This window comes from Pecten maximus, chromosome 11 (assembly GCF_902652985.1).
Source record: "Pecten maximus chromosome 11, xPecMax1.1, whole genome shotgun sequence".
Classification (NCBI taxonomy): domain Eukaryota; kingdom Metazoa; phylum Mollusca; class Bivalvia; order Pectinida; family Pectinidae; genus Pecten; species Pecten maximus.
The window spans coordinates 32,976,610-32,989,194 of record NC_047025.1 but is presented as its reverse complement, the minus strand read 5'-3'; the positions used below and the strand labels follow the sequence as shown (position 1 = coordinate 32,989,194).

At 42.9% G+C, this 12,585-nt stretch overlaps 1 protein-coding gene across 1 annotated transcript in view; it reads right to left on the bottom strand.

Moving 5' to 3' along the window:
* LOC117338566 (valacyclovir hydrolase-like) overlaps positions 1-12,585 on the bottom strand; it is a 34,082-nt gene that overhangs the window by 15,591 nt on the left and 5,906 nt on the right. The window contains exons 2-3 of the mRNA XM_033899924.1: positions 2,934-3,087; positions 2,506-2,637 (exon numbers count right to left, since the gene is read on the bottom strand). Of these exons, the coding sequence (XP_033755815.1) occupies positions 2,506-2,637; positions 2,934-3,087 (286 nt within the window). The remainder of the gene's footprint in view (positions 1-2,505; positions 2,638-2,933; positions 3,088-12,585) is intronic.

The following is a 12,585-nucleotide window of genomic DNA, read 5'->3' as shown; positions in this document are numbered from 1 at the left end:
GACAAGGGGAGGGGGACTATATGTTACCCATGACAAAGGGAGGGGGACTATGTGTTACCCATGACAAGGGGAGGGGGACTATATGTTACCCATGGCAAGGGAGGGGGACTATATGTTACCCATGATAAGGGGAGGGGGACTATGTGTTACCCATGACAAGGGGAGGGGGACTATATGTTACCCATGACAAGGGGAGGAGGACTATATGTTACCCATGACAAGGGGAGGGGGACTATATGTTACCCATGATAAGGGGAGGGGGACTATATGTTACCCATGACAAGGGGAGGGGGACTATATGTTACCCATGACAAGGGGAGGAGGACTATGTGTTACCCATGACAAGGGGAGGGGGACTATATGTTACCCATGACAAGGGGAGGAGGACTATATGTTACCCATGACAAGGGGAGGGGGACTATATGTTACCAATGACAAGGGGAGGGGGACTATATGTTACCCATGACAAGGGGAGGAGGACTATATGTTACCCATGACAAGGGGAGGGTACTATGTGTTACCCATGACAAGGGGAGGAGGACTATATGTTACCCATGACAAGGGGAGGGTACTATTTGTTACCCATGACAAGGGGAGGAGGACTATATGTTACCCATGACAAGGGGAGGGTACTATATGTTACCCATGACAAGGGGAGGAGGACTATATGTTACCAATGACAAGGGGAGGGGGACTATATGTTACCCATGACAAGGGGAGGAGGACTATATGTTACCCATGATAAGGGGAGGGTACTATATGTTACCCATGACAAGGGGAGGGGGACTATATGTTACCAATGACAAGGAGAGGGGGAGTATATGTTACCCATGACAAGGGGAGGAGGACTATATGTTACCCATGACAAGGGGAGGGGGACTATATGTTACCCATGATAAGGGGAGGGGGACTATGTGTTACCCATGACAAGGGGAGGGGGACTATATGTTACCCATGACAAGGGGAGGGTACTATATGTTACCCATGACAAGGGGAGGGTACTATGTGTTACCCATGACAAGGGGAGGGTACTATGTGTTACCCATGACAAGGGGAGGGTACTATATGTTACCCATGACAAAGGGAGGGGGACTATGTGTTACCCATGACAAGGGGAGGGGGACTATATGTTACCCATGGCAAGGGAGGGGGACTATATGTTACCCATGATAAGGGGAGGGGGACTATGTGTTACCCATGACAAGGGGAGGGGGACTATATGTTACCCATGACAAGGGGAGGAGGACTATATGTTACCCATGACAAGGGGAGGGGGACTATATGTTACCCATGATAAGGGGAGGGGGACTATATGTTACCCATGACAAGGGGAGGGGGACTAAATGTTACCCATGACAAGGGGAGGAGGACTATGTGTTACCCATGACAAGGGGAGGGGGACTATATGTTACCCATGACAAGGGGAGGAGGACTATATGTTACCCATGACAAGGGGAGGGGGACTATATGTTACCAATGACAAGGGGAGGGGGACTATATGTTACCCATGACAAAGGGAGGGGGACTATGTGTTACCCATGACAAGGGGAGGGTACTATATGTTACCCATGATAAGGGGAGGGTACTTTATGTTACCAATAACAAGGGGAGGGGGACTATATGTTACCCATGACAAGGGGAGGGGGCTTTATGTTACCAATGACAAGGGGAGGGGGACTATATGTTACCCATGACAAGGGGAGGAGGACTATATGTTACCCATGACAAGGGGAGGAGGACTATATGTTACCCATGACAAGGGGAGGAGGACTATATGTTACCCCATGACAAAGGGAGGGGGACTATGTGTTACCCATGACAAGGGGAGGGGGACTATATGTTACCCATGACAAGGGGAGGGGGACTATATGTTACCCATGACAAGGGGAGGAGGACTATATGTTACCCATGACAAGGGGAGGGGGACTATATGTTACCCATGACAAGGGGAGGGGGACTATATGTTACCCATGACAAGGGGAGGAGGACTATATGTTACCCATGACAAGGGGAGGGGGACTATATGTTACCCATGACAAGGGGAGGGGGACTATATGTTACCCATGACAAGGGGAGGAGGACTATATGTTACCCATGACAAGGGGAGGGGGACTATATGTTACCCATGACAAGGGTAGGGGGACTATATGTTACCCATGACAAGGGGAGGGGGACTATATGTTACCCATGACAAGGGGAGGAGGACTATATGTTACCAATGACAAGGGGAGGGTACTATTTTATACCTCAAACAAAGCCACATCAAGGGATTTTGGAGATAATGATATACCATAGGCCTTAATGTACCTGCATCATGACAGGACTATTGGAACATTTATAGACATAATTTGGTTAAGTTCTTAGAACAAGTCTGTCAAGAATTTGCATTCAGTACATCTATAAAACTGAAATTTTGCAACCAGCAACTTTTCTGTGAATAACTGTTAATTGAATTTTTCTATATGTACACATGCATTTGTGTATTTCACCTCTGAAATATCTTACCTTCTCTGTCAGTGAAGTAAGCCTTACAAGCATCCACCCACAAACTCCAGTGTTTCCGAAAATATTCTTCTCCATATATCTTCTCAAACGGCTCCCTCATACGATCACTCCATGATGAAATGTCCCGTATATCTGGAGAAACACAGGCATGCTCACATATTAGAGGTTAATGATAATGGTGTATGTCCATGACACTCAATCATAGTCTCATAAGCTGTTATAAAGGAAGGGTGAAGGTTCTGTTAAATTGTATATGTGATTTTGCTTCAGTACTATTTGAGTACAAATGAAGATATATTTATACATAGCTTATGATCAGAACCATCATGGTACCCATGTGATCAATCTTTGCATAGCTCGCGTCAAACAGAGATGACTCAGCTGGGGGCGTGGGGGATCAGAACAGTGGAAAAAGCTGGCTTACTTACTTTCGAAAGCATCAATGTCCTGTTTTGTGACATAAGAGTTCCCTCCCCACACCACCATTTTACTGACTAGGGACGGTTCTTTGCCTGCCAATATCATCGCTGTGTTTCCTCCATCACTCCAGCCCAGCAAGGAGATCTTCCGGAGACCTAGTATCTAAAGAGATAACAAAATCTTTGTAGTGTCTATCAACAAGAATATAAACATAACACTACAATGTCACTACATTGGGTAGTCACTACATTGGGTATAGTCACCACATTGGGTAGTCACTACATTGGGTAGTCACTACATTGAGTAGTCACTACATTGGGTAGTCACTACATTGGGTATAGTCACTACATTGGGTATAGTCACCACATTGGGTATAGTCACTACATTGGGTAGTTACTACATTGGGTAGTCACTACATTGAGTAGTCACTACATTGGGTAGTTACTACATTGGGTAGTTACTACATTGGGTATAGTCACTATATTGAGTAGTCACTACATTGGGTATAGTCACTACATTGGGTAGTCACTACATTGGGTAGTCACTACATTGAGTAGTCACAGCATTGGGTATAGTCACTACATTGGATAGTTACTACATTAGGGCTAGTCACTACATTGGGTAGTTACTACATTGGGTAGTCACTACATTGAGTAGTCACTACATTGGGTAGTTACTACATTGGGTAGTTACTACATTGGGTATAGTCACCACATTGGGTAGTTACTACATTGGGTAGTCACTACATTTGGTAGTCACCACATTGGATAGTCACTACATTGGGTAGTCACTACATTGGGTAGTCACTACATTGGGTAGTTACTACATTGGGTATAGTCATTACATTGAGTATAATCACTACATTGGGTATAGTCACTACATTGGATAGTCACTACATTGGGGTAGTCACTACATTGGATAGTTACTACATTGGATAGTTATTACATTGGGGCTAGTCACTACATTGGGTATAGTCACTACATTGGGTAGTCACTACATTGGTAGTCACTACATTGAGTAGTCACTACATTGGGTAGTCACTACATTGGGTAGTCACTACATTGAGTAGTCACTACATTGGGTAGTTACTACATTGGGTAGTTACTACATTGGGTATAGTCACCACATTGGGTAGTCACTACATTGGGTATAGTCACTACATTGGGTACAGTCACTACATTGGGTAGTCACTACATTGGGTAGTCACTACATTGGGTAGTCACTACATTGAGTAGTCACAGCATTGGGTATAGTCACTACATTGGGTAGTCACTACATTGGGTAGTCACTACATTGGGGGGTAGTCACTACATTGGGTAGTCACTACATTGGGGCTAGTCACTACATTGGGTATAGTCACCACATTGGGTATAGTCACTACATTGGGTAGTCACTACATTGGGTAATCACTACATTGGGGCTAGTCACTACATTGGGTAGTCACTACATTGGGGCTAGTCACTACATTGGGTATAGTCACCACATTGGGTATAGTCACTACATTGGGTAGTCACTACATTGGGGGGAAGTCACTACATTGGGTAGTCACTACATTGGGTAGTCACTACATTGGGGCTAGTCACTACATTGGGGCTAGTCACTACATTGGGTATAGTCACTACATTGGGGCTAGTCACTACATTGGGTATAGTCACCACATTGGGTAGTCACTACATTGGGTATAGTCACCACATTGGGTATAGTCACCACATTGGGTAGTCACCACATTGGGTATAGTCACCACATTGGGTATAGTCACCACATTGGGTATAGTCACCACATTGGGTATAGTCACTACATTGGGTAGTCACTACATTGGGGCTAGTCACTACATTGGGTATAGTCACTACATTGGGTAGTCACTACATTGGGTAGTCACTACATTGGGGCTAGTCACTACATTGGGTATAGTCACTACATTGGGTAGTCACTACATTGGGGCTAGTCACTACATTGGGTAGTCACTACATTGGGTAGTCACTACATTAGGGCTAGTCACTACATTGGGGCTAGTCACTACATTGGGTATAGTCACTACATTGGGTAGTCACTACATTGGGTAGTCACTACATTGGGTATAGTCACTACATTGGGGCTAGTCACTACATTGGGTAGTCACTACATTGGGTATAGTCACTACATTGGGTAGTCACTACATTGGGTAGTCACTACATTGGGTAGTCACTACATTGGGTAGTCACTACATTGGGTATAGTCACTACATTGGGTAGTCACTACATTGGGTAATCACTACATTGGGGCTAGTCACTACATTGGGTAGTCACTACATTGGGGGGTAGTCACTACATTGGGGGGTAGTCACTACATTGGGTAATCACTACATTGGGGGGTAGTCACTACATTGGGTAGTCACTACATTGGGTAGTCACTACATTGGGTAATCACTACATTGGGGCTAGTCACTAGATTGGGTAGTCACTACATTGGGGGGTAGTCACTACATTGGGTAGTCACTACATTGGGTAGTCACTACATTGGGTAGTCACTACATTGGGTATAGTCACTACATTGGGTATAGTCACTACATTGGGTAGTCACTACATTGGGTAATCACTACATTGGGGCTAGTCACTACATTGGGTATAGTCACCACATTGGGTATAGTCACTACATTGGGTAGTCACTACATTGGGTAATCACTACATTGGGGCTAGTCACTACATTGGGTAGTCACTACATTGGGGCTAGTCACTACATTGGGTATAGTCACCACATTGGGTATAGTCCCTACATTGGGTAGTCACTACATTGGGGGGTAGTCACTACATTGGGTAGTCACTACATTGGGTAGTCACTACATTGGGGCTAGTCACTACATTGGGGCTAGTCACTACATTGGGTATAGTCACTACATTGGGGCTAGTCACTACATTGGGTATAGTCACCACATTGGGTAGTCACTACATTGGGTATAGTCACCACATTGGGTATAGTCACCACATTGGGTAGTCACCACATTGGGTATAGTCACCACATTGGGTATAGTCACCACATTGGGTATAGTCACCACATTGGGTATAGTCACTACATTGGGTAGTCACTACATTGGGGCTAGTCACTACATTGGGTATAGTCACTACATTGGGTAGTCACTACATTGGGTAGTCACTACATTGGGGCTAGTCACTACATTGGGTATAGTCACTACATTGGGTAGTCACTACATTGGGGCTAGTCACTACATTGGGTAGTCACTACATTGGGTAGTCACTACATTAGGGCTAGTCACTACATTGGGGCTAGTCACTACATTGGGTATAGTCACTACATTGGGTATAGTTACTACATTGGGTAGTCACTACATTGGGTAGTCACTACATTGGGGCTAGTCATTACATTGGGTATAGTCACTACATTGGGTAGTCACTACATTGGGGCTAGTCACTACATTTGGTATAGTCACTACATTGGGTAGTCACTACATTGGGTAGTCACTACATTGGGTAGTCACTACATTAGGGCTAGTCACTACATTGGGGCTAGTCACTACATTGGGGCTAGTCACTACATTGGGTATAGTCACTACATTGGGTAGTCACTACATTGGGTAGTCACTACATTGGGTATAGTCACTACATTGGGGCTAGTCACTACATTGGGTAGTCACTACATTGGGTATAGTCACTACATTGGGTAGTCACTACATTGGGTAGTCACTACATTGGGTAGTCACTACATTGGGTAGTCACTACATTGGGTATAGTCACTACATTGGGTAGTCACTACATTGGGTATAGTCACCACATTGGGGCTAGTCACTACATTGGGTAGTCACTACATTGGGTATAGTCACTACATTGGGTATAGTCACTACATTGGGTAGTCACTACATTGGGTATAGTTACTACATTGGGTAGTCACTACATTGGGTAGTCACTACATTGGATAGTCACTACATTGGGTAGTCACTACATTGGATAGTCACTACATTGGGTAGTCACTACATTGGGTATAGTCACTACATTGGGTAGTCACTACATTGGGTAGTCACTACATTGGGTAGTCACTACATTGGGTATAGTCACTACATTGGGTAGTCACTTCATAGGGGGTAGTCACAACATCGGATAGTCACTACATTGGGTAGTTACTACATTGGGTATAGTCACTATATTGGGTAGTCACTACATAGGGGGGTAGTCATTATATAGGGGTAGTCACTATATAGGGGTAGTCACTACATTGGGTATAGTCACTACATTGGGTATAGTCACGACATTGGGTAGTCATTACATTGGGGGTAGTCACTACATAGGGGGGTAGTCACTATATAGGGGGTAGTCACTACATTGGGTATAGTCACGACATTGGGTAGTCACTACATTGGGTATAGTCACTACATTGGGTAGTCACTACATTGGGTATAGTCAATACATTGGGTAGTCACAACATAGGGTAGTCACTACATTGGGTATAGTCACTACATTGGGTATAGTCACTACATTGGGTAGTCACTACATTGGGTAATCACTACATTGGGTAATCACTACATTGGGTATAGTCACTACATTGGGTAGTCACTACATTGGGTAGTCACTACATTGGGTAATCACTACATTGGGTATAGTCACTACATTGGGTAGTCATTACATTGGGTATAGTCACTACATTGGGTATAGTCACTACATTGGGTAGTCACTACATTGGGTATAGTCACTACATTGGGTAGTGACTACATAGGGGGGTAGTCACTATATAGGGGTAGTCACTACATTGGGTATAGTCACTACATTGGGTAGTCACTACATTGGGTAGTCACTACATTGGGTATAGTCACTTCATTGGGTAGTCACTACATTTGGTAGTCACCACATTGGGTAGTCACTACATTGGGTAGTTACTACATTGGGTAGTCACTTCATTGGGTAGTCACTTCATTTGGTAGTCACCACATTGGGTAGTCACTACATTGGGTAGTCACTACATTGGGTATAGTCACTACATTGGGTATAGTCACTACATTGGGTATAGTAACTACATAGGGTAGTCACTACATTGGATAGTCACTACATTGGATAGTCACTACATTAGGTAATCACTACATTAGATAGTCACTACATTGGATAGTCACTAAATTGGATAGTCACTACATTGGGTATAGTCACTACATTGGGTAGTCACTATATTGGGTAGTGACTTTATTGAGTAGTGACTTTATTGAGTAGTGACTTAATTGGGTAGTGACTTCATTAGGGGTAGTCACTACATTGGGTATAGTCATTACATTGGGTATAGTCATTACATTGGGTAGTCACTACATTGGGTAGTCACTACATTGGGTAGTCACTACATTGAGTAGAGATAACAAAATCTTTGTAGTGTCTATTAACAAGAATATAAACATAACATTACATTGGGTAGTCACTACATTGGGTAGTCACTACATTGAGTAGTCACTACATTGGGTAGTCACTACATTGGGTAGTCACTACATTGGGTAGTTACTACATTGGGTAGTCACTACATTGGGTAGTCACTACATTGGGCAGTCACTACATTGAGTAGAGAGATAACAAAATCTTTGTAGTGTCTATAAACAAGAATATAAACATAACACTACATTGGGTAGTCACTACATTGGGTAGTCACTACATTGGGTAGTCACTACATTGGGTAGTCACTACATTGAGTAATCACTACATTGGGTAGTCACTACATTGAGTAGTCACTTCATTGGGTAGTTACTACATTGGGTAGTCACTACATTGAGTAGTCACTTCATTGGGTAGTTACTACATTGGGTAGTCACTACATTGGGTAGTCACTACATTGGGTAGTCACTACATTGAGTAGTCACTACATTGGGTAGTCACTACATTGAGTAGTCACTTCATTGGGTAGTTACTACATTGGGTAGTCACTACATTGGGTAGTCACTACATTGGGTAGTCACTACATTGGATAGTCACTACATTAGGTAGTCACTACATTGGGTATAGTCACTACATTGGGTAGTCACTACATTGGGTATTCACTACATTGGGTAGTCACTTCATTGGGTAGTCACTACATTGGGTAGTCACTACATTGGGTTGTCACTACATTGGGTAGTCACTTCATTGGGTAGTCACTACATTGGGTATAGTCACTTCATTGGGTAGTCACTACATTGGGTAGTCACTACATTGGGTATAGTCACTACATTGGGTAGTCACTACATTGGGTATAGTCACTACATTGGGTAGTCACTACATTGGGTAGTCACTACATTGGGTATAGTCACTACATTGGGTAGTCACTACATTGGGTAGTCACTACATTGGGTATAGTCACTACATTGGGTAGTCACTACATTGGGTAGTCACTACATTGGGTATAGTCACTACATTGGGTAGTCACTACATTGGGTATAGTCACAACTTTGGGTAGTCACTACATTGGGTAGTCACTACATTGGGTATAGTCACTACATTGGGTAGTCACTACATTGGGTATAGTCACTACATTGGGTAGTCACTACATTGGGTATAGTCACTACATTGGATAGTCACTACATTGGGTTGTCACTACATTGGGTAGTCACTACATTGGGTAGTCACTTCATTGGGTAGTCACTAGATTGGTTAGTCACTACATTGGGGGTAGTCACTACATTGGGTAGTCACTACATTGGGGCTAGTCACTACATTGGGTAGTCACTACATCGGGTAGTCACTACATTGGGTAGTCACTACATTGGGTAGTTACTACATTGGGTAGTCACTTCATTGGGTAGTCACTACATTTGGTAGTCACCACATTGGGTAGTCACTACATTGGGTAGTCACTACATTGGGTATAGTCACTACATTGGGTATAGTCACTACATTGGGTATAGTAACTACATAGGGTAGTCACTACATTGGATAGTCACTACATTGGATAGTCACTACATTAGGTAATCACTACATTAGATAGTCACTACATTGGATAGTCACTAAATTGGATAGTCACTACATTGGGTATAGTCACTACATTGGGTAGTCACTATATTGGGTAGTGACTTTATTGAGTAGTGACTTTATTGAGTAGTGACTTAATTGGGTAGTGACTTCATTAGGGGTAGTCACTACATTGGGTATAGTCATTACATTGGGTATAGTCATTACATTGGGTAGTCACTACATTGGGTAGTCACTACATTGGGTAGTCACTACATTGGGCAGTCACTACATTGAGTAGAGAGATAACAAAATCTTTGTAGTGTCTATTAACAAGAATATAAACATAACATTACATTGGGTAGTCACTACATTGGGTAGTCACTACATTGAGTAGTCACTACATTGGGTAGTCACTACATTGGGTAGTCACTACATTGGGTAGTTACTACATTGGGTAGTCACTACATTGGGTAGTCACTACATTGGGCAGTCACTACATTGAGTAGAGAGATAACAAAATCTTTGTAGTGTCTATAAACAAGAATATAAACATAACACTACATTGGGTAGTCACTACATTGGGTAGTCACTACATTGAGTAGTCACTTCATTGGGTAGTTACTACATTGGGTAGTCACTACATTGGGTAGTCACTACATTGGGTAGTCACTACATTGGATAGTCACTACATTAGGTAGTCACTACATTGGGTAGTCACTACATTGGGTATTCACTACATTGGGTAGTCACTTCATTGGGTAGTCACTACATTGGGTAGTCACTACATTGGGTTGTCAATACATTGGGTAGTCACTACATTGGGTAGTCACTACATTGGGTATAGTCACTTCATTGGGTAGTCACTACATTGGGTAGTCACTACATTGGGTAGTCACTACATTGGGTATAGTCACTACATTGGGTAGTCACTACATTGGGTATAGTCACTACATTGGGTAGTCACTACATTGGGTAGTCACTACATTGGGTATAGTCACTACATTGGGTAGTCACTACATTGGGTAGTCACTACATTGGGTATAGTCACTACATTGGGTAGTCACTACATTGGGTAGTCACTACATTGGGTATAGTCACTACATTGGGTAGTCACTACATTGGGTATAGTCACAACTTTGGGTAGTCACTACATTGGGTAGTCACTACATTGGGTATAGTCACTACATTGGGTAGTCACTACATTGGGTATAGTCACTACATTGGGTAGTCACTACATTGGGTATAGTCACTACATTGGATAGTCACTACATTGGGTTGTCACTACATTGGGTAGTCACTACATTGGGTAGTCACTTCATTGGGTAGTCACTAGATTGGTTAGTCACTACATTGGGGGTAGTCACTACATTGGGTAGTCACTACATTGGGGCTAGTCACTACATTGGGTAGTCACTACATCGGGTAGTCACTACATTGGGTAGTCACTACATTGGGTATAGTCACTTCATCGGGTAGTCACTACATTGGGTAGTCACTACATTGGGTATAGTCACTACATTGGGTAGTCACTTCATTGGGTAGTCACTACATTGGGTAGTCACTACATTGGGTAATCACTACATTGGGTAGTCACTACATTAGGTAGTCACTACATTGGGTAGTCACTACATTGGGTAATCACTACATTGGGTATAGTCACTACATTGGGTAGTCACTACATCGGGTAGTCACTACATTGGGTAGTCACTACATTGGGTATAGTCACTACATTGGGTAGTCACTACATTGGGTAGTCACTACATTGGGTATAGTCACTACATTGGGTATAGTCACTACATTGAGTAGTCACTACATTGGGTATAGTCACTACATTGGGTAGTCACTACATTGGGTATAGTCACTACATTGGGTAGTCACTACATTGGGTATAGTCACTACATTGGGTAGTCACTACATTGGGTATAGTCACTACATTGGGTATAGTCATTACATTGGGTATAGTCACTACATTGGGTAGTCACTACATTGGGTATAGTCACTACATTGGGTAGTCACTACATTGGGTATAGTCACTACATTGGGTAGTCACTACATTGGGTATAGTCACTACATTGGGTAGTCACTACATTGGGTATAGTCACTACATTGGGTAGTCACTACATTGGGTATAGTCACTACATTGGGTATAGTCACTACATTGGGTAGTCACTACATTGGGTAGTCACTACATTGGGTATAGTCACTACATTGGGTAATCACTACATTGGGTATAGTCACTACATTGGGTAGTCACTACATTGGGTAGTCACTACATCGGGTAGTCACTACATTGGGTAGTCACTACATTGGGTAATCACTACATTGGGTAGTCACTACATTGGGTAATCACTACATTGGGTAGTCACTACATTGGGTAGTCACTACATTGGGTAGTCACTACATCGGGTAGTCACTACATTGGGTTGTCACTACATTGGGTAGTCACTACATTGGGGTAGTCACTACATTGGGTAGTCACTACATTGGGTATAGTCACTACATTGGGTATAGTCACTACATTGGGTATAGTCACTACATTGGGTAGTCACTACATTGGGTAGTCACTACATTGGGTAGTCACTACATTGGGTATAGTCACTTCATCGGGTAGTCACTATATAGGGGTAGTCACTACATTGGGTATAGTCGCTACATTGGGTATTCACTACATTGGGTAGTTACTACATTGGGTATAGTCACTACATTGGGTAGTCACTACATTGGGTATTCACTACATTGGGTATAGTCACTACATTGGGTATTCACTACATTGGGT